At 40.6% G+C, this 23,341-nt stretch overlaps 1 protein-coding gene across 3 annotated transcripts in view; it reads left to right on the top strand.

Annotated features, from left to right (window-relative positions):
• Positions 1 to 23,341, top strand: part of NELL1 (neural EGFL like 1) — a 299,478-nt gene that overhangs the window by 138,173 nt on the left and 137,964 nt on the right. For all 3 annotated transcript variants that reach the window (XM_076343825.1, XM_076343826.1, XM_076343827.1), the window contains exon 13: positions 13,744 to 13,869. In XM_076343825.1, the coding sequence (XP_076199940.1) occupies positions 13,744 to 13,869 (126 nt within the window). The remainder of the gene's footprint in view (positions 1 to 13,743; positions 13,870 to 23,341) is intronic.

Consider the following 23,341-nt stretch of genomic DNA (forward strand, 5'->3'; position numbering starts at 1 on the left):
GAGAACTGCATATAGTCGGTAAAAGCCTGCCTTGCTCATGCTAGAATTGGGACTTACTGCTGATAACGTGCTCTGAAATGTACGTAACGGTGCTGATAATAAAACAGTAATTTAGTATCATGAATAACAACATAATGCTGCCTCTGTTCCTGACCTCCACTCCCAAAGGTCAGGGTGCTGTGTACTACAAATTAAAATCCTGCTTCTGGAAGAGTCTCAGAAAGCTTGTTTGCAGTTAGGCTCTTTTCAGGAGGGCACGCACCCATTCAAGGTCTTCTATTAAAACATCAACCAAACAACAGACACGCTCGTAGTTAGCTTTCATGGCCGGGGCGGGTTGGGTCAGCATCTCTCGGGTCCCTCCTTTATTTGTGCTCTGACCACCAAGTTCTTCATAGAACTTGAGGGAATCTGTGTGAATGAATTCCTCAGTAGCTGATACGGATAAAGGAAGCGTGAGTAAGGACATCATTGACTCACTATGATGATAGTGGATATAGTAATTTGGAGGCAGCTATTAGAAATGAAATAGTAAGGACTTGAGTGTCCCAATTTAATTTTTTTTAACTGCAGCTAAACTTTGACTATGTTTTCAAAGGGGAAAGCATTCAGTTCAATTTCATAGCCAAAAGCAAAGCAATTAAAATAAAGTTTCGTCCTAAGTGTTGAGGCAGGAATTAGGGTTGCAGGTAAAGAATATTGTTTATGATCATCTATTGGATTACCCCCCCGCCCCCTTTTACTGTTCCTCTTGTTTAGCTCACCTCAGGTTACGCCTAAGGAATGCAGTATTGTTGCAATCTCCGAACCAGAAATAGCTCTTTCAGTAACTAGTGCTATATAAATCGCACCTGATTACCTATTTGCTCAGATAAGAAATGCATCTTCCACTTTTCAGTTATGTCAATTAAGGTTATGTTTGTAGGGAAAAAATATTTATTATATCTAAAATTAAGGGGTTTTCTTCTGCCGATGTTAGCTTATTTATTTATTTTTACATTACAGTTTAAATTAAAAAGGCACAAACAGTAAAACTAGATTGTGTAGGAAAGATGTAGAACAAAGAAAAGCGTTTAGCATGGCTTAGAGGGATTCTAGGAAAGGAACTGTTTTGCAATGATCTATAATTTTCTTGTCTGAATAAGATATTTGGCTCTAACCCTCTGTGGAACCTGATTACCAGGGAATAATCTGGACCCATGAAAATAAAATCAGTAAATCCTCTATCATGTGAAACCACCTGGTTTGGTTTGTGTGGCATTGAAGAGGCACAGTTGCCAACTTAGCAATGGTGATGTCTGCCACTTTAAGTTCAATGTTTCCACATGGATTTTTCAGCAGAGTTGGATAGAGGAGCAAGATGTGATGGAAACAGATGAATAATGAATAGTTGAAAAGATACTAAGAGAGAACATTTAGGAAAATGCAAATAGTGCTGTGAAGGCCATAAATAGAGAAGATAGGGCACAGTGAGTGTTTACCAACATGGGACAATATTTTTCCATTACCTGTGTGCTGCTTTGCACTGCACAAATGGTCATTGAGTGAACAAATTACTTTAGTGTGAAAATGGTGGTGTATTAATTTTGTATGATTTTCTGCTACTAACATATCACAGATCTCATTTATTATAACAGTGTATGTTAGAAGTCATGATAAAATGCAAGACCAGTAGTTTTCCAGGGACTATAGTTTTTTTAGATATGGTAGAGACACCACCTCCCCCCCCCCCCCCCCCCCCCCCGAAAAAAACCGGTACCGTTTTCATCAGCTTTTAATTTTTCAGAGAGATACAGTGTCCTTCAAAATGCCACAGTTAAAGGTTGCCGTGGGCACAGGGATTCTAGATCAATTATATGGGTAGCCTTCTACAATTTGTCATTTGAAGATAGCATCTGTGTGGATTTGAAAGAATAAGCCAGTCAATATCGCAGGACATAGATAGAAGGAGACAAACTGGGTAAGAGTATTAGGGATAAAAATAGAACAGTGAAGCAAAAATTGTGGGTGATGCTATAAGACAAGTGCTGGTGGAACCAGGTATTTAATGTAATTGCTCTCAGTATAGCGGTATGAAGAAGGAATTGTTCATTTTGATACAGTAATCCATTGTTCACCCTTAGCCATTAGTAAAATCAGAGGGGATTGAAAAGGTAAGGTATTAGCTGAATGAAAATGGATATAGTTATTTCAATGTATCATATTGCTTGGCTAATGTAGGTGAACGGAAGATTAGAGAGAAACAACGCTCCCCTCACCTCTCCCCCTTCCCCTCTTACCCCCCACAAAAGCATCCACTGGTATCTCTAAGAATGTTTGGAAAGATTAAAAAATAACGATAAATAAGGAGGTGAATCTGTTACAGAAATCTGACATTCCTTTTCCAACAGCAGTATTTATTTCATCAGTGCTTACTGAGATCCAAAAGGAGTTTCTTTCATAAGTGAAATCAAAGCCAAAGCAAGCAGGGCTTTGGGAGTACATTTATGTAATCAGTAAACTAGAGGCCACGTTTCTAGGGAACAGAGCTATTTTTGTAAGAATGAGGTGATTATATTGCTTTGTTTTCTAATGGGCTGTAATATATTTGGGAACAGTAGTAGCATAACCTTTTATTTGACGTAGACTTATGTAATGGTAACTCTTAGAGCCAAGCATGAAGCAGTTAGATTTAGAATGAAATCTGATGAATTAAGAGCCTTTGAAGAAGAAAAATGGGTGAAAGAGTGGTACTAAATACTAAGGGAGAGTAGTCCAGTTAGATTTATTATATATAACTCTTCCTTCTCCGGTCCCTGTAGTAATTTGTTGAGGTTTCTGTCATGAGTTCTAGCCAGGGGAAGGTGGATAACTCCCTCTGTGTCCCGGATAGGCAAATTGTATTGCACTGATGAGCACCTTTTATGTCAGGGAATAGACTTTACAGGTATTAACATTTTTGTTGATCTGTACGGATTCATTGGAGGAGCATGGCGCAGATCAGACCCTTGTCATCATACTCAGGGTTTTAGCAAGGGAGTAAGGGAGAACAGTGTCAAATCGCTGATTCCAAACTTAAAAGCTCACAGTTGCCTGGAGATGTGCTGTGCTGACAGACTGTGACAGTATAGCTTAGCTCAGAATTTGCAGTTTGGCTTATCGCATCATCTTTGGTGGCAAGAATTTGTCCCACATATGCCTTGTGACGAGCCTTGTTTTTTCACCATCTTTTCCTCAACAGCTAGGAGATTCCCAAAACATCTCCTGCTCTAGGGAAAGATATACAGGATGCCTAGGGAGGAATCTCATCATTTTTTCACACGCTGCTGCCTGCTGCAGGATGGACAGAGCCAGTGGCTTTTCATGTTTTGTCATGTTCATCGTTTCTGATGAACTGCCAAACATGATTACTGTGGTGAAGTTAAGCAATATTTTCTTTATTGGGATACATGTCGTTATACCCATGCAGGCATTTATTACATGTACAAGGATGAACCTGGGGTACCCCAACGTTTTACTTATCACATCTATAGGATTTTTTTTTATTCCAGAATTAGCATTTGGAGTGAAACTTTAAGAAAACTTCTATTCTGAGAAAGGTAGCATGTACAAATACGATTATTTCCTGACTTTGAATAAGTATGCGTGATGGATGAAAGAATTTATAATGTGAACCTCTAAAAAAATAAAAAAGAACAGCAAACAGGTTTTGAGCTGTTTTTAAGACAAAACTAATATGAAAGAACAAGCTAACGCCATCATGGGACTTAGAGCCACATGGGCTTATTTCTAATTTCACATTTTTATAAGAGAAGTTTTCAAAATGCATCATATTTGAATTGCATCCTTTTTCTCAGTTTACCCTGGGAATCTGTTTTTGAGGGCTTAGGAGTCCATGAGTGCTGGTTGGTCTTTAAGAACCACCTTTTAGAAGCACAGGAGCAGGCAATTCCACTGTGTCCGAAGTCCAGCAAGAGGGGCAGGAGACCAGCTTGGCTGAACAGGGAACTCCTCATGGACCTCAAGAGGAAAAAGAAATTGTATGATCTCTGAAAGCGAGGTCAGGCTTCGCAGGAAGATTACAGAGCCGTGGTTCGTATATGTGGGGAGAAGACACGAAAGGCCAAAGCTCGATTAGAGTTGAAACTGGCCAGTGTTGTTTCAGATAACAAGAAGGGCTTTTTAAGTATGTTAATAGCAAGAGGAGGTGTAAAGAAAACATTGAGCCGATACTTGTTGAAGGTGGTCATCTGACTAATAGGGATGAAGAAAAAGCAGAGGCATTCAATGTGTTTTTTGCCTCAGCCTTTAATAGTACTGATAGACCCTGAGAAAGGTAGCCCAGTCCCCTGAGTCAGAGGACCATGAGTGTGGGAACAGTGACTTTCCATTTGTGGACACTGAAGTTGTAAGGGACCAGCTGTATCAACTGAATGTTCACAAGTCTGATGGGATTCACCCCAGAGTACTGAAGGAGCTAGCAGATGTTATGGCAGGACCCCTCTTGATCATCTACCAAAGGTCTTGGGAGTTTGTGGAGGTCCTTGCTGACGGGAAGCTAGCCAATGTTATTCCAATCTACAAAAAGGGCGTGAGGGAAGACCCAGGGAACTACAGACCTGTTAGTCTAACCTCAGTTCCTGGAAAAATTATGGAGATGATTATACTGGGTACTACTGAAAGGTATTTAAAGAATTATGGAGTCATCGGGCACAGTCAACATTGGTTCACAGAGGGAAAGTCCTGTTTAACTGGTTTGATATCCTTCTATGATAAGGTCACCCGCCTAGTAGATGAAGGGAAGGCGGTGGATGTAGTTTTTCTGGATTTTAGTAAAGCTTTTGATACTGTCCCTCACAGCATCCTTTTGGACAAGTTGTCCAACTGTGGGATGAGTGGGTTCACGGTGCACTGGGTGAAGAGCTGGCTGAAGGGCAGAGCTCAAAGGGTTGTAGTGAATGGGGCTACATCTGGCTGGCGACCGGTCACCAGTGGTGTTCCTCAGGGTTCAATTCTAGGGCCAGTTCTGTACAATATATTTATCAGTGATCTGGAAGCAGGAGTTGAATGCATCATTAGCAAGTTTGCTGATGATACCAAACTAAGAGGTGCTGTTGACTCTCTTGAGGGACAAGAGGCCTTGCAGGGGGATCTAGATAGATTGGAGCATTGGGCAATGATTAATGGGATGAAATTTAACAAGTCCAAATGCCGGATTCTGCACCTGGACGGAGTAACGCTGGGCACAAGTATAAACTGGGAGAGGAGTGGCCGGAGAGCCGCCCTGCAGGAAGGGACCTGGGGGTGCTGGTTGACAGCAGGCTCAACAGGAGCCAGCAGTGTGCCCTGGCAGCCAAGAGGGCAAACCGCATCCTGGGGTGCATCAAGCACAGCATAGCCAGCCGGTCAAAAGAGGTGATTATCCCGCTGTATTCTGCATTGGTGCGGCCTCACCTTGAGTACGGTGTGCAGTCCTGGGCCCCAGAATTTAAGAAGGATGTTAGGGTCCTTGAATGTGTCCAGAGGAGGGCAACAAAGCTGGTGAAAGGGCTGGAAGGCATGTCCTATGAGGAGTGGCTGAGGACTCTGGGTTTGTCTAGTTTGGAGGAAAGCAGGCTGAGGGGCGACCTCACTGCTCTCTGCAGCTTCCTGAGGAGGGGAAGGTGGAGAGGGAGGTGCTGACTACTTCTCCTTTGTATCCAGTGGTAGGACTCATGGGAATGGTTCAAAGCTGTGCCAGGGGAGGTTTAGACTGGACATTAGGAAGCATTTCTTTACTGAAAGGATGGTCAAACACTAGAACAGGCTTCCTAGAGAGGTGGTCAATGCCCCAAGCCTGTCAGTGTTTAAGAGGCATTTAGACAATGCCCTTAATGACATGCTTTTGTTCAGCCCTGAACTGGTCAGGCAGTTGGACTAGATGATCCTTGTAGGTCCCTTCCAACTGAAATTATTCTGTTCTGTTCTGTTCTATTCAATTTTCTATCTTTCTCTGAATTTAACTTACCTATTGCAGTGTTTTTGGCAATATTGTCAAGAATATTACTCTGGCTGTAGATAGAGATAGCACAGATCCCTGCTGGTTCATTACGTGGTCCTGTTCTCGAGGGATACAGCGATAGTTCTGTAACCCATGAAATGCCCTGGGTACTCTCAACTAAAGAGTGGACTTCTCCTGTTGTAGGCTTGCTCCTGCAAAGTTCTGAGAACCAACAACTCCTGTAGGGCCAGCACCAGCTTATTTGGGATTAACTCCATTTTAGTTGAAGTGGTCTCATTATAATCAGAAGCAGTCACATCTTACTCCTTACTCTTCAGAGGGCTTAATACAGCTTGAGAGGATGTAAAAGTGTTCTTTGCTTTTTTCTGGTAGACACCAGGTAATTTCCCTGAAATATAGAATTCTTTCTTGAAGTAGCTCCTGGTATTCCCGAGTCTGGTAAAATATCTGGGGGTGACGAAGAACCTCTCTGCCATAATGGCCATGAGAGGACGTAATGAATGTTCCTCAGAATCCACAAATCCCTTATAGCAGACTGTCCTCAAAGACATTGATCTGCTTTGATTGAGTCCAAGAGGCCAGAGCTGGAGAGCAAGGACGGTGGCACTGACTTGGGTAAAAGTTCTGAATCCTGCTGGCCAGACAGACTCTGAAACAGAAAAGTAGCTTGCTCGTTACATAGCCTCTCATAAACCACTTAGTGGAAGAGCAAATAAAGCAGCATCTTTAAAGGAAAGTTTTTACACCTGCTCAGGTGCACTGCTTAGTAGCCCGTTCTGCTGCCGTGTGTTCTAAATACAAATATCAGTATATTTTCAAAGAATAATTAGAAAGAAAAAATTAAAAGGCTTGAATAATCCTGGATAAAGCAATCTGGATTTCAGTTAAGTTCTAAACATCATAGCGTCTGCTATTATACAAGAAGAATCTTGACTTGTTTTTGGTAGTTGCTTTGGCATGTTTGAGCAAATGACTGAGCTGCTGCCATTAGCCAAAACCCGTTCCCCCAAATGTTTCATTCTGCTTTTTGTGATTATTTTTAATCTGTGTTCTCTAAGCTGCATTATCATATGTGGATTCTGGCTGCGTATTTTTTAAAGTAACTTATTTGCAACTGCCAGAGATACCTTATGAATAAGGTCTCAACCATCCCTAAGAGCTATAGCTGCAAACATTTTAAAAAAGTAATATTTATAAGTCTGTGAACATCTTCTATTAATGTATCTATCAAATGAATGCAGTCATTCACTTAGGGTTAAGAAAACAGCTCCTTTCTGTTAAAAATACCACCACATTACTTGTATTTTCTTCAATGCGAACACGTCAGTGGCAGCTTTCTAACTGATTTAAATGATTTTTTTTTTTTTTTATGAAAAGCTCAATTTAAATAAACTGCTTTTATCCTAAGAGATATCAAGGCTCTTGAGGACCATCCCCCCAAACCAACCACACAGACATTTAATAATGCATTGTAAATTGCCAGCGTAATAATGGAAAGCACAAGGGAGAGTGGAACTGCAAATTTTCAGTGTTCCTTAGAGAGGAGCAGATTTTAGTAGAATAATAAAAGGAAAATCTTCTCACTTAAAGGGACACTAGATAGTCTGGACGGCAAGCTTTAAAGAGTCTGGTGCTGTCTTTCATGATAGGATTGCGATATTGTGAGGAACAATGAGCAGAATGACTGTAGCTGAAATATCCTGGCTCCAAAGAGTTGGTCAGATTATTGGAGGCTCAGGTTATGAAAAGCTCTATTTTTTGTTTTCATTTTTAAGGCAAAAAATCGTAACGTAAAGAGACTAATAATTTGTGTATTATTGTAAGCATTAGCAAGGATGGAGAAGAGGAGCTCATCTTGTGCCTAGGCAGTATTTGAATGTCTAAGGCTGAATTTCACCAGAGCAGATTTTAGGAAGCAACCACTTTCCTGTATGATTGCTAGGGGGACTGTTTACTAATGTAGCTGAGAAATAAGTAGCGAAGGAGTGTTACTGTTGTGATCTTCATTTGAGAATGACCAGTTGCTTTATGGAGTGTGATTGGTAAAAGAATTTAAGCCTAACTATTGAAGTAAAGAGGAAAAAGGTAATCACTTGAATTTTCTTTTGTCCTTCTGAGGAATGTTATATTAGTTCAGGGCTGGTCTGCACTGGAAAGTATGACTGTTCAAGTGTGATTTGCGTGTGAGTGTGTGTTTTAAAGTAGCTATTTATTTGTTTGTTTAACCTGGTAGTTATACAGTTGTCATCCCTAGAGGGGCAGTTAAATTGGTAGAAAGCAGCTTTGGAATATTGGTACTCTTGTCCTGATCGTAAAGTAGGTATATCAATGTAAAGCACTTTTATGCAGTGCCCAGAGGAAGAGGCTGCACCATTTTAATGATGCTCTAAAAGTCAAAGCGATAGTACTTCCTGATGTTATTATATTGGTAGTTATTTTATGGCTTATGGATTCCCAGGTGATGCTACACCAGCCCTAATTTATGAAGGCATTTGTAGCTAGTTAGTTACTTAACGACATTAGGGTAATGTTTCTCAGCCTTATTGAAAGGGAAGTTTTCCTTTGGCTTATCAGCTTTGTTTTGGGTTGTTTCTCTGCCTCTGAGGGGGCACCAGCTCTGTCCCTCCAAGTCAGAGGAATGGCGAGGGTCGCCTGTATTTGCACTGCTGCCCTGCCTTGGAGGAGATGATTTGCTTTCAAGGAGTCCAAGTTGGTAAACAGTTTTAAGGCTAGCCTAAACATTTGCAGCCAATAATTAGTCTTTTCTTACTCAGGCAACTGGGGGAAGCTAAGCTGCTGGCCAGGGAACTGCTGACTGCTGTTGTCTAGTGCTTTATGGCTCCCTGAGGGTTGCATTGCACAATTTGAGAAACCAACCCTGTGCTAAAGGTAAAAAACGGGTATGGGCTATGTTAGACACATGCAAAAGACAACGGGAGGGGGAAAAAAAGAAGGCAAGCAGAGCTGAAGTCAAGTGAGTCTGGCAGTGGAAAGGAGATAAGAGCAGGAGAGGACAGAATCGGGGAGAATTTGGAGAACAAAAAGTCAATATAATGAACAAGGAGCTGCTAAGTCAGTGGAGTGAAAATAGCATGTGTTCATTTTCGCATAAGCATAGGGTGACTGAAGTTTTAGGACCTCTCTTATGCTCCACTACTGTTGTGCTCCACTGTTTTGGAAACTTGGTTTATATGATTTCATCAGCTTGTGAACATATTTTAAGGTTTGATATTATTTAAGTAACAACACAGGTTGGTTTTACTTCTTTAGAAATCCAGATTATTTAGACCGGGATTTAATACAGCTCAAGTCAAGGCATAGTATTAACTTGAATAAAAAGGGGAGAGGGGAATTTACCACACCCTCCCTCCACCCCCCACCCCCCCAATAATGTTTTCTAGTTGGGAGTCGTGAATTAGAGATCAGAGCTTTCTGCAAAGCTGTCCTCTTTTTTTCCTGTGTTTGCTTTTCTGTCTTTGCTTCCTTACAGTGTGCTTGAAAATTAGAACTAAGTTTGGGAAAATATGCTCCCCAACTAGAAAGCGAGTAGTTGGGGGATAGCTGCAAATGGAGTAATTGATTCTGATACTTAACAGATTTCCAAATACATCATCTGTTGGTGCTCCGGAACATTTCATGGTTTGTTTAATTTTGTTTTGATTTGAATGTTACTGTCTTCCAGTAGTTAAACTATGAAGCCCCAAACAACAGGTGATGATTGGACGAGAGGAAATGGCCTCAAGTTGCGGCAGGGGAGGTTTAGATTGGATGTAAGGAAAAATTTCTTGACTGAAAGAGTGGTGAAACATTGGAACAGGCTGCCCAGGGAAGTGGTGGAGTCCCCATCCCTGGAGGTATTTAAAAGACGTGTAGATGAGGCGCTTAGGGACATGGTTTAGTGGGCATGGTGGTGTTGGGTTGACGGTTGGACTCGATGATCTTAGAGGTCTTTTCCAACCTCAATGATTCTATGATTCTATGATTCTGCTAATGTCCAAATGGATTATTATTAAATGCATGCAAACAGTGGTCTGCAATTCCGGAGGCAGTGTGCGCTTTGTTTTGAGATTGTTCACTTGGTTATTACAGGACTAACAGATTAAAAAATAGTAGGTTCATTTCACCTTTTGGGTGAATGGACAAAACTCCCATTGCCATTAACAGGAACTGTGCCTGCTTTACGGCAGAGATTAATTTGGTTTGATGTGACTTTTGTTGGAGGGGACAAACAGTAAAAAGATGCTCTGGTTGTGATTTGGTGTCTCACTGTCCTATTTAAATATTTTAATTATTTAGCAATAGGATTCCAAGTTGGGCATGAGGAGAGTTAAGTGGTTTGTAAAGTTTGTAAAGTACGTTTGCAGATGAGAAGACCTCTTTCACTGGCCATGGGTTGAACACCATTTGTATTGTCTTTCCATCCCATCTTGTTTTGCTTGGTTGGTTGGTATGAGATGATGAGTACCTGCCGTCTGGCAAAAAGCCTGTCAGGTGCAAAGCAGGTAGCTCCACTGAGATGCTTTTCTTGTGTTTTGTCTCAGTGTACTCATAGCATTGCTGAGTGCACTGGCACAAATAATAAAAGATAATACGTGTGTATTTCCCTATAAGTTCACGAATGCTCTTTCGAACTGTAAGGAGTAATGGTGATAACTGACTAGCTATAGGGAAGGTGAGTACTGTGGTAGAGAGCCCTGCATAGGCAATGAACCCTGTTTTGCCAGCTGTTAAGGAAACACTTGAACCCAGTAGAGCAGCACTCGCTTACCAAACCCACCCACCCTGTAACGTAATGGTCCTTGCTGAAAAGCTGAAGCCCAAATGTCTCTGTTGTTGCAAAGAGCGAGCTTATGTAGATGGAAGCTGGTGATACGTAAATGATCATTATGCTGTGTCAAGTCTCATTTTAAAGACCGTAAGTATGCCTTTTTAAAAGAAAAACAAACTACTTCACCCGTCTAGAGAGAAACATAAATCATGTATTTTTATCACCTCAAAAGACCACTAGAAGATGAGCTCTAATATTTCAAATGCGACAAGCAATCTATACACATGAATCACAATTTGAGTTCCATTACAACTGAGCTGATATATACCACTGTGTGCTTTATGGATTTTACTCTAACAATATTAAGTAAAAACCCAAAGCTTTTTGTGATGAATACCTAACCTTTTACAAGAATTTGTAGAACTGTGGTCCAGAACAACAGCTTTAGCATTGCCCTGCAGGCTTTAATAAGAAAATAATATTGCCAGTTTTGACTGCTCAATATTATTCTCTGTAGAGGAGATGCGCGTATTAGTAGAAGGCTAATACTGCAAAGGTAAAGGAAAATATGAAATACCGAAAGGTTTTATGGAAAATGCACCAAGAAGTATTGAGAAGAGAGTTAAGTAAATGAGCAAAGTTTAAAGAGAGGGATCTTTTGTTCCTTCTGCTTCCTTTGTTAGGCCCAGTCTTTTTCTTCCTGGACTCAAGGACTTCTGCAGCAACCCAGTATCAGTTGTCCTCAATTCCCCTATCTATAGTCAAGTCATCACTTGAGGTCCTTGTTCTCCTTTTGGGAAATCCTCCCACAGCGATATTTTCATGTAGGTTGTGAATTTTCTTTTTATCTCTGGGTATTCTTGTATTTAGTGTTATGGTAATGTGGGCCTTGCTTGCAATGAATCAAAGTTCAAATTCATTCACCTTTGAGGCTTTTAATCCTCTCGCTTCCCTTTGGGGGAGGAAAGAGGAGGAGTGTGGTCCGGTGAATTCGATGAGGAAGCTGGAGATAGGGGGTAGCGCATAAGGTTAATTTTCAGGTGAATTGGTTGCTGTTTTGACATTCTTGCTTTCTTTTCAGGCATCTTTTCGTTCCTTTCCCTTTTATGCTAGAAAATTATTAGATATGCAAGAACAAAACTCCTCAAAGCTATGCTCCAAAAGCCTATTAAAAAGAGGCTGCAAGCAGAACAGTGTGAACACATGTCAACACCTGAGTGTTTCCCAAGTGGCTCTAGCGCTCAGTGGTGTGATAATAAGACATGTGGGAGGATTTTTCTTGGCTTTTATCTTCCATATATTGATGCTCCTGACTTTTTAAAATTCATTTCATCAAGTGGCACTGCAACAGAAACAACAGAAATGCGGGAATGAGATAGTTCAAGGTGTTTGCAGGGGTATACAAAATCTTTTGCCTCCAGGCTGTCATTTCTAATTCAGCCCGAGCTGGCAGCAGTCAAATCGCTGCCAACTGACAGCTGTTTGGTGGCCAACACGAAGTGATTTAGCTAGTCGTTCCTACTGGACAGATGTCTGTAGTATAGAAAGTGTGAGTATAGCTGGCATGTGTTTCATTTTCAGAGTCTGGAAAGCGGGGGTGTATCTCAACTGCAGCTACTTCGGTTCAGGGAGGTTAAAAAGGATACCCGAATTTAGGCAACCAAGGACTCAGTACTTGCACAGTTAAACTCCCCCATCTTCTGGGGTTACATCCTGATGTTGTGGTACTAACCCCTTGTAGCACTTCCATTGTGTCTCCCTAAGCACTGTGTGTGAGGGAGAAGGGAGAGTGTAGCTTGCTCTCTACAGGTAGCTGTGCGGAGGGATGTGGTAGGAGACCGCGCTGTGGGGTGACCAACTCATCTGACTGAGGGAGTTCTTCAGCTGTGTTGTCAGTTAATACCTTTCTTGAGTGTGAGCAATCAATAACAAGGAGAAAGTAATAGGAGGGAAAAAAAAAATGAGTCTGAGTCATCTTTCTTTGTGTGGACATATGTAACACTAGAATTACTCTTTTGAAAACCGTGAATTACTTCATGTAAAATCTGTGCTGCTAAGCGGAAAATCCATCCTGCTGAGAAAAAAATCAGGAGAATTCTTCAGTATAATATCTGGTTTTGTGGGGAAAGAAGGGGGAGGATTTTACAGTTTACAATATCAGAGAGCTTTGGGATATTTAAACAGGCAAGTAAATGATAGGTTTGATTCACTATTGTGAAAACAGTTTTGAATTTTGGATTTGCAGCAGCAATAGAGATTGTTCAAGCAAACAGAGATACGGGGTCAGGTAGCTACCGCTCCTTTTTTTTTTTTTTTCCATTGGGATGATGTAAAGCAGGCTTAAAATGGGCTTAGGTGACTGGCTCAATCTTCCGCTCGTGCGGGATGTGGAAGTGGCACAGAGCGCTGTTCAGTTACTTCTGCAGCAGAAGTGTGTTTCGGGGACAGGGCACTGTCAGAGCACTTGGGTGAATCTGGAGGGTTGGGATACTTGCTGATCAACTCTGCGGTTGAATCTGCTACATTGCCCTGACAAGCATTGCCATGCCATATCTATCCAGCACTGCAACTGATACCATGTTGTACAGAGTTACTGTGCCTTCGTGCTTTAGTTTATCGATGAGACAGAGTTAGGACTTTCAGTGTTGCATAATTCTGACGCTGTTTTATGTGTTTGAAAAATCTGCATCAGGTTTTGTGTTTTAACATTGTCATAGGAAAAAAACCAAATATATGTGTTACTTTTCCAGAGTTAAAAAAAAATTAGGATTTCATGAAGAACAGCGGAAGGAACCCATTACTATGATGCAGGAGTTTTAGCTCTATTTTAAGGAATACTTTTCTCCTAAATTTGCCTTGTTCTTTAATGCTAGAGTTAAACCAGATTGCCTTTGGAGTTGTAAATGGAAATTATTTTCTCTTATTCCGATACTGTGTCATGTTATTCATTTCACTAAGCCTGACTGTGACTCTCCTCGGTTCTTCTTCCCTGCAGATATTGACGAGTGTGCTGCCAAGATGCATTATTGTCATGCGAATACTGTGTGTGTTAACTTGCCTGGATCCTATCGTTGTGACTGTGTCACGGGATACGTCCGTGTGGATGATTTCTCCTGCACAGGTGAGCTCCTAGGTATACAGTAATGATAGTGTTTGTACTCTGTGTGGTGTGTTTTGCTTAGCTTCTAATTAGCCCCTGTGCCAATACCAAATGCCACATACAAGCCGGCCGTCTGCTGGTATAAAATTTAGGCACAAGCGAGATAGGTAAATGTGGTATGAGGTGCCTTTCCTATGTATGGGCCCTTTGGGATTAACTTGGAAGGTGGTCAAGAAGCCCTGTGGTGCGCACACTGGGTGCTGTTGTCAACCAGGACACGGTCCCTTCATGTCCCACGGCTGGCTTGCGTGCGAGGTGCAAAGGCTGAGATCAGATCGCACGTGTAGTGAGAAGAAATACCGTTTTATTACCTGTGGTTTGAAACTGGTCAGTGGATTGAAACATGAGAAATTATCCAGGAGGAGAAGCTTTCTGGGCAGAGCTGAGGCAAATATATAAAAGCAAAACTGAAAATGTATAAAGTCCTCAAAGACACAGTTAGATGGTTTGGAAATTATTATTAATGCTGAGAATTAATGTATCCAGGACTATGACACATATTATTTAGAAAAGAGAACAAGTACGATAGCATTAGACAGTAAATCCAGTGGTTCTGTTTTAATACCTGTCAGCAAAATGAGTGCTAAAAATTCTTAGTGGAAAGCAAGTAGGTCTCATTTCTGTCTAGAGGTTTTTAAGGAACCTTCCCTTGCAATCTCTGGGAAACACGTGAGAAGCCGCTGAAATGCTCGGTCCAACTGTACCTAACTGGATAACATCTTTCGATCACAACCCTCCAGAAAGGCTGATCTCAGGATTATTTTGATGGTGCACCTCTCTGGCAAAGGAGGAAAATATCAGGCACATTTATTGAAATGGAAATAAGTCAGCTTGACACAATACCATGTTTAGAATTGTGTTGGGTGAGCTATTTTCTCAAGTGGAAGATGGCACAGGAGTATTCAATATGAGAATGATTTCCAGGCCGGAATAATTACATTGTAATGCATATGTTATCCTTAGGGGAGGTCATAGGAAATGTTGACTTTCATGATGACAGCATGTCTTGTAGCTAAGATTATGTAGTTTATAAAAAGTGTAGGAAAGTCCTGCCCACCTCTTGAGAGAGGCTGGTACTAAATAGCTGTCAGGAAACTGATCTTTGTTTTGCCCAGAGAGTCATTATTTCTATATAATCTGTGTCCTTTGAGTAAAATTCTGAGTTTTTCTTGATCTTTTACAATCTGCCATGTCAGAAAAGTTTCAGACCTTAAATTTTGTTCTAAATATGTGTGCTGTGTGAGGTAGCGGCCTTCACGGTGCTGGGGAAAGTGTTTTTGATAATCTGACACTTTCTTTTCTTATATCCACTACTAATTTCCTTCCAGCAAGGCACTATCGTTTGGCATGCAAGGGGTTTAGAAAGCAGGGTATTTGTGATTTACAGAAAAAGTGTGAAGTAGTAAGACAAGTTGCTTGATGGTAACGGGTGAACGTTCATTTAAAGTACATGCACACAAAAAATCCAGAACCGGTATGAGAATGAAATAATAGAATGAGTGCGATAACTATTTTGTGCAGGTTTATTATCTTGCTAAAATGACTTCTTTTTTTGACATCACAGTTAAAAAGCACAGAAAGTATGTAGTATAGATGAAGAGAAACTTGGTTCATTGCCTGTTGTATCTAGAAATAATTGTATTTTATAATAATAAATGTATTTAAAATGTGTTGTACAATAGAAGCACTAATCCTGTTTTTGTATCTTGCATTATGTTTATACAGACTTTTCCTCTCATGAATCTTAAAAACAAACAATAATAAAAAAAATCAGGCAGCAAATACTTAACTAGTTCTCCCTCATGCTCGCACCAATGTGTAGCAGGCACAAGCAAAATAGATTGTAGCTATGACTCAGTTTTTAAAATTTATTCCTCTTTATTCAAACAAAATAAATGAGAAATTATCTATCTTCTTGTTGAACCATGCATTTGGGGACAAATCTGAAAGCCTGAGATGGGCTGGCGTTCTGATTACAGCTGAATTTTGTGTACGTGGGGTCAGGCTCTAGTGGGTTCAAGATAAGGGTTAACAAGTTTCAAATGTAAGTGCTTAAGGCACGTGCACAGCATCGCATGGATTTTATACACCGTTGACCTAGAAGCAGAGTCACTCCACAGAGCAGGAGGTATCATGCTTTGGGAAGTCTGAGTCTAATTTGTCGAGCTACAAAGTCATCGTCTGCTGTGGAGCGGATTCTGTGTGTTGCTGGGCAGGCCTGTGCTTGGTGGCCTTGGTGGCTGGCCCCCGTGCTCTGGCGGCTTTCAAAAGGTGGAAAGCAGTGATACGTGGAAGCCATAAGTCAGAACAAACCTTTGAGCTGAATGAAATATGTCAATTTTATACTGAGGGTTTTATCTTTATGAAAAGAAATGAAATGAACATTGAAATGTTAGGTCAAATTTGAATTGAGCAAAATTAAATTAATTTGGCTATTGCCAAGTTTTAAATATGCAGCTTCCAGCGTGTTTTCTTATAACTCTGCATCTTTCTCAAAGTAAACTAATTTGTACTGTTTTGGTGTTGATGAAACTTTTTTCCCCAGAGTAATTTTTGAATAGTATTTCCCATTTCTGGTCATGCGCACAGTGGGGTAGGAACTTCCCATGGTTATCGGTAAGAAGCTACTGTGTTGGAAGCTGTGCTGATTGCGTAGGTAATACAGTCACAGAGACAGAGTAACTAAAATAACATTCGGTACGACGTCTACAATTATATTAAATTCTGAACTATGATTTAAAATTAAGTAGTGGCTATTTTAATAAATAATCAATATTCAGTCTCACATAAGCAAAAGACCTGGTGTGTTGAGGTTCATCCCGTGGTATTTTGTGACAGGTTAGTCAGCCTAGCAGTAACTTTAACCTACGTTCACCAAGAAAGGTACATTAGTGTTTTTCTGCTCACCTATTCCTAGAGCTTTGAGCTCTGAATGTTAATTAAGTTGTTGAGTGAAAGACAGTTTTATTAAGGAAAGTTCCTCTTGAATAGGAAGCTTCTTTCAGTCTCTTCCTGTGACGCTGACAGGTTGTTTAGCTGTTATCAGGTAAATCACAGTCTTGCCCATTCTGAAAATGGCAGCAAGATTTGCTGCTCCAGATGTTCTCATTTATGGGAATCTACTGATTTAAAGCATTTTATTGACTTCCACAGGTTTTTACCCTGCTTGCTTGTTGAAAAATAAGTTTTCTTGGGTTGCTTTGTTCTAACATGCCAGTTTGGGAGTTTGCTTCAAAAGTGCATTATTTAGTTTCATGCTTTTTGAAGCATTATAAATTACATGATAAAAATCTTGCAATTTTATTTTTGATGTGCTGCGTCTGTTTTCTGGTATGATTTTGAAAATGCATGTATATGTCTGATTTTCTGTAGTTTGAAACTACAATACAGAGTTTCTGTGTCCCACTGCCATTCAATCAAGTAAACAAATGCTGTTTCATCTTAATAGGCTATAAGTTATCTGTAATGACTAGATATATGATGCTGATATGACGAGGTGTCAGCGTAGGCGGGTCTCATCTGTTTTTGCATAGTACTGGCATTTTCTGTGAAAGCAGTCACGATAATCATGATAAAGATTCCTGGCCTTGAACATCTATGATAACCATTTAAAAAAATATACCCTCATTTTGCAATGTGTTCCTTGGGGCTGCATGAGACACTGAAAACTTCCTGAAATCCTGCAGTCATTCAAAGAATAAGTTGTTTATCTCATTTTGTGTAGTTACTACTGGGCTTGGATGCTCTCTTTTGGGGTTTTAATTTTTTTTATTTCCTACAAATATGCACTAATTATGCACTAACGCTTAAAAAAGACCTTTACAAATGAGAGCGCCACAGGATTTTTATTCCTCTATTTGCATGTATTACTCATGGCCCTTTTGCGAAATGAAGAAACTTCCTTTGGACGTGAGAACGACTCGGCCCATTCTGCTCTAGGGGCACCTTTTCAAGAAATAGTATGGAAAGTTATCTGGCCACCCAACCCGTGTCAGCAGCACGTTCTGCCAGTGTGGTGCGACCTGTATGCAAACATCCTCCCCTTGATGTGCCAAGCTTTGCCGACAGGCGTTGTTCCTTCGGGAAGGGAATCCGCCTACAGATTTTACTGTGGAGTTGTACAGTTCTGCATGATGTTTGAATACTGGACTGTGCTTTTAACCCTTTTCCAGTCCTCATTTTGTGCGATAACGTTCACAGAACTTTTTACCTTTGGCTTCTCTAAGCAATGAGTCACTAAAATAATTCTATGTTACTTGCAAAAAGCAAGCCCTTATCTACCACAGAAACAGGAAGTATTTTCAAAGTACATAATTCAGTATTTTAATTCTGTGGAAAAATTGATGTTATATAGAAATATATTGTTTAGAAGAAGTCTTGGAATTTAAATGTTAGTCTGTAGTTTATATGCTAATTTGATTTGCAGCATGGGTAGAGAAGAGGAAGTAAGAAAACCTGGTGAGTTTGACAAGTTACCCCATGAGCCCCTTCACTTCTATCCTATGTGGTTTCTGGAGTAGCGTTCCGTTTTGAATCTAATGCGCCTTTCAGAACAAGCCCTTCTGCAGCATGTTATTGGAAAAGTTGTGCCTAAAGCATAGGAAAATGTAGAGCTCTGAGAAATCTCGATTTCAAGGGAAAAAACCAGCAGCCCCCTTCTCCCGCTCTTCCCTTCTTCCCCTCCCCTGTCTGTGAAAGGCAACTCAACTGCAGAAATTTCCCGCTATGGTTAGAACAAACGTTGTTCAAATTGTTTGCTATCACTAAAATTGATGCCTTTAGAGGTTTGTTGCTGGAGTTTACCTGTCAGGTTCAAGGCGGTGTAGTTGACCCCATAATAATACTAATAATGCATCAAGTTTCACGATGGTGAAGTGGCAATCTCAAAGGGCAGGTTACTGGCCTCTCATCCAGAACCACTGTATGTGTTTGAAAAAGACCTGCATAGAAGCTTTTAGGCAGCCAATTGATAGTACAGTTACTCTTTGAAAGGCAGTGCTATTTCTGCAATCTAATCTACTGACCCTCTTTTCCCCCGTTTCGGTGAACTAAATTAGCATTCAAGAAAGAAACATTAATATTTTTGGTGTGGCACTTGAACTTTCAAAGTACTGTGCAGGGTCTTGGGTGTTCACAGAGGTCAGTAAACAAATGTTACCACTGTTCACATGATGGCCCGGAGTTGGTGAATTGATAGACGTGTCTGCTAGCTGAAAACCCAAGTAAGCAGGGTCAGTAAGCAGTGAAGGTAGGTCTGAGGTGGAATAGTTTTCAGGTGTGTTTTGGGGAAAAGCCCCCTTTAGATCTTGCTGTTCTAAAGGATATCATTAGTGATTATCTTGCCTAGCACTACGTAATTTTTAAAGAAACATTATGAAAATATTAATTGGGTTGGTGTCATAGTTATGTGTCACCATTTATAGATCAGGTAGCAGATGTTCAGCACAATGGGTATGACTGGGGATAAGGACCTCAGGCAAATCTGGACCTTCCTGATTTTACTTGGCACTAATATATCGATATACACTTCTCTGAAGCAGTCCCTGCTTCGGAGCCCACTCTGTCTTCTACACGCTGGGGACAGCCCATTGTCCTTCTACGAGCTGCATCTTGATTTGTGTGCTTGTCTTCTCACTGCACCATATCTTCAGGGCAATGCTTGGGCATTTCCAAATGCATTTGGAACTTGGTCTTAAGCCAACCTGAATGGACGACACTATGATTGTACTAACTCAGCAGGCACAAAATACTCTTATGCTGGTCTCTCCTTTCCTGAGATCTTTGTGTCAGGTGTGAAAAGGCAGGACAGGACTTTGCTCCTAGTGTTAAGTAGTACTGTTTTGATCGAACTGCAGTGAAGAGCAGCTCTGTTCCCAGAACTGTGAAGGGAAATATTGTTTAGTTGCAGGTGCCCTGAAATGCAGAAATGTTTGTTTCAAGTCCCTCAGTGGGCTGTTGGCCAAGTTCAGCAGCAGGTAATCTATGCACCGGTGGGTATTGCCTGCATCAGAAAGCATTTCTTAGCTCTGCAGGACAAGTCAAGAGAAGACTAGAAGAGTATTGAGTCAATCCAGCAAAACAAAAACGGAGCGACTCCACGTCAGATGACTGATACTCATGCAGGTCTCGACTCAAAACCCATTAACTCAAGAGAAAGCTTTGTCACATTCATTTTGGCTTTCGGTAAGTCCCACAGAGAGATAACTAGCGCGCTCTTGCCATAGGGAAGCTCTGTTTACAATACTACTAAAAAGGATGATTCTTCTGTATTGTCAGAGAATGCTGTATTAACATGGATAAGGTTGCTTCTCAATGCATCCCTAGAAGGCTGATAAGTATTTAATTGCTGTTTTGGAAAAGGGGAAGCTGACGCACAGAGAAGTGGAGCATCTTGCCCAAATTCATGCTGAGACAGTGGCAGCATTGGAGAGTCTAGTAAACAGAGTCAGAAAAATTAGACATGGGAAAAACACAGACTTATACCAACAAGGATTCAGTGAACAGTGGGGTTTATTTTTATAGGTATTGATATTGTCATAAGAAACAATAGCAGTTCATTGAAGCACAGTGTGCGTGGGCCCTGAGTAACCATGTGACCTTCATGTTATAAATCTTCTCCTTCTTCTTTCCATGCAGTTTTGTAACATCTTTTGTTACTTTGGAGTTGAATTATCCCCCAGTCCTCTAATTTTAAATGCCATGTTACATTGTTTTGTTCCTGACTTCACCTTCATTTAACTGCAACGTTTTTTACATTCCTTCCTTTAAAAAAATGTCATTGGGAAACTGCATATTATTTGCTCCTAAGTGCTTTCAGTCCGAGGGAAAATGTACTAAGAATGTAATATTTATAGTGATTTAAATTTCTCACTGGTAAATAGTTTAATTAAACATTTTTGTACTTTCCTGTGCTCTAGGCATGGAAGTGTTGCTAATTTGTCCAGAGTAGTTGGTAATCCTTTCAAGTCCTTTTGACACATTGATTTTTCTGTAACTTTATTAATACTAAAATTAATTAAACAGCTGACCGCAAATCATGCTGATAGTTGTATTTCTTGACTTAGGCATAATTAGCATTTTTACATGATTTCTTAGCTGCAGCCTTTTGTGCTGGTGTATATGCTATCGCAAAAAGTTAGTGTTGAAATTGTTTTGCATATGCATGTTCGTGCTTATGCATAAACTTAAGCATTAAGTTCATGCTTAAACTCAATAATATTGATTTAATACTCATTCAAGACCCATGAATGAAGCTGTCTATCTAAAGAACAAGCAAGGACAAGCCTTTTCATGTCGCCTGGTCAGCATTTGTCCCGAGCTCTCTTATGGCAGGATTTCTCCTTGATACAATAGGACTAAATCCATTTCTATGGCCCACGAATTCTTGATCTCTTTCCTAAATCTAGCAATTACTACAAACGGTCCATGAGGTGAGAGATGGAATGAGAGCCACCACACTAATTTCTTAGTGGGAACATGCTATCTTGAAAACATGCAGTGGCTGCAAGATCGATGTCAGTGGCTGGAAGCAAAAAGCTCTCATGTTTAGTCATCTGCTTCCACAGTAAGTGTTAATGCCTTCAGGAGTGTAACTTGCTTTTGGGAAAGAGTTTGTTCAAGATCAGAACTTGATTAAGTTCTGATCTTTCTGGAGCTCTGACAGCCAGGGTTTGTCATCTTCTCTGTCCAAACAAGCAAAAAATTCCCCCATGCTGTATTCTGTTTCTAGAAACCATTTGTAACAAACTCTTTGCTCTTCAGACACAGAATTGAACTCTCCTACTAAATCAGGGAAGTAACTGAATCATAGAGAAAGGCATCTGGTTCACCACTCCTCCTCGAGGCAGGATCCATGGACCCTGAAACATCCTTTGTCTTATCTGTTCTTAAAAAAACCCAAACAACTTCAGTGAGGGAAATTCCTTAATAGCTTTTTTGAGCCCCCCACCCAGTACTTACTCAGCCATTTAGAAAGGTTTACTTGATGGCTACCTTAAATCTCCCTTGCCACAATTTAAGCCTGTCACCTCTTGTCATATTCTCAGTGAACACGGAGAATGCTTCGACCTTTCTATTTGCAGTCCTTTTTAATATTTAAAATCTCTTTCCATGAATATGCTTTATTCTTCTCGTCTGTAACCTAAAAGCCTATTTTTAGGTTTATGGCAGAACAGTGCAAAAATATTCTAAGGGGGTTTTTGTCATAACTCGATGTTTTCCCTGCAGAAAATTCTGGGCCTGTGCCCCCAAACTTTTGGTATCTCACCAAAGGTTTTTTTTGTGTTCAGCTGCAAGATTGTTGGTGTGTGTCAAGGAAGATGCTCTAAAGAATGATCCCAGGTAAGAGGTGCAGTGTGCATGGGGTCGGCAAGTCAGACAGACAGATGTGGCCTACACCTTCCATATTGATTCTCAGAGTCCTCGGTTGTGCTAATGTCTGCTGCCAAAGGCTGGTTAGCCAGGCACAACGCTGACCACGCTGGGTAGGAATTCTCTATTTTCCTTGCTATAGCCTCTTTTTCTGTCCAAACACATTGTTCAGCTATGACTGAACAAGAAACGTCATATGGGTGACTAATGGCCAGATACAGACTCCCTATAGTGTTTGCTTTCGGTGCTTGAATGGGTTATATAGCTTGTCTGATTTCAGTAATAATGAGCACATTACTGTCGGAAAATATTAGGAAAAAAGGCTCAAATGCTCCTCCAATATGCGTGTGTATATCTTGCAGTGTGTAGTATCTGGAGTCTGCTGGGACCAAAATCTGTACAGTGTATGGCACAGACGTACGCATTTCTTCCAAAGAAATCCCATACAGAGGAAGAGGAGCCCATTCACACTGGAACATGGGAGTGCCAATTTCCTACCACTTAGATTTAAGGAATGGTGGAAATGATCAGGGATGCAATCACTGGACCTCTAGGAAGGCCAGGAACTTGCAGTATATTAACTTGGATTTGACAAGTGCGTAACCTGGGGAGTTCCTCCTGAAAGTCAGTGTGTCATGGTGGATGGGACTAGTCCGCCAAGGAACAACTGGCGTATCTGTGAAACGTGCAGCACTTTGCTGCTCTGCTCTTACATCTTTGTATTTGCTGCTTGGATTTAAGACTTCCCGAGTAAGCCCTTTATTTCTGAAACAAAGGAATTATATAAAGCTTGTTAAGCTCAACAGAAAATTTTCCATGAAGTTCATGGTGCTTATGTCTGATGGGCTTTTCTGACAGTGAGAAATATGTATGACAAAGGCTCTTGCAGGCCATGGTTTTTCCTTTTTTAATCTAAAGGTGTGTTTTATACACAAGGAAATAATGTATTGATATTTCTTACTTTGCTATGATCTCATTTTTATACCTGTGCTGAATATTTCATAGAAGTGTGCATATTGATTGGGAGAAAGCTAATATTTTATTAACAACTATTGATCCTCGA

Source organism: Aptenodytes patagonicus, chromosome 7 (genome assembly GCF_965638725.1).
Source record: "Aptenodytes patagonicus chromosome 7, bAptPat1.pri.cur, whole genome shotgun sequence".
Lineage (NCBI taxonomy): Eukaryota > Metazoa > Chordata > Aves > Sphenisciformes > Spheniscidae > Aptenodytes > Aptenodytes patagonicus.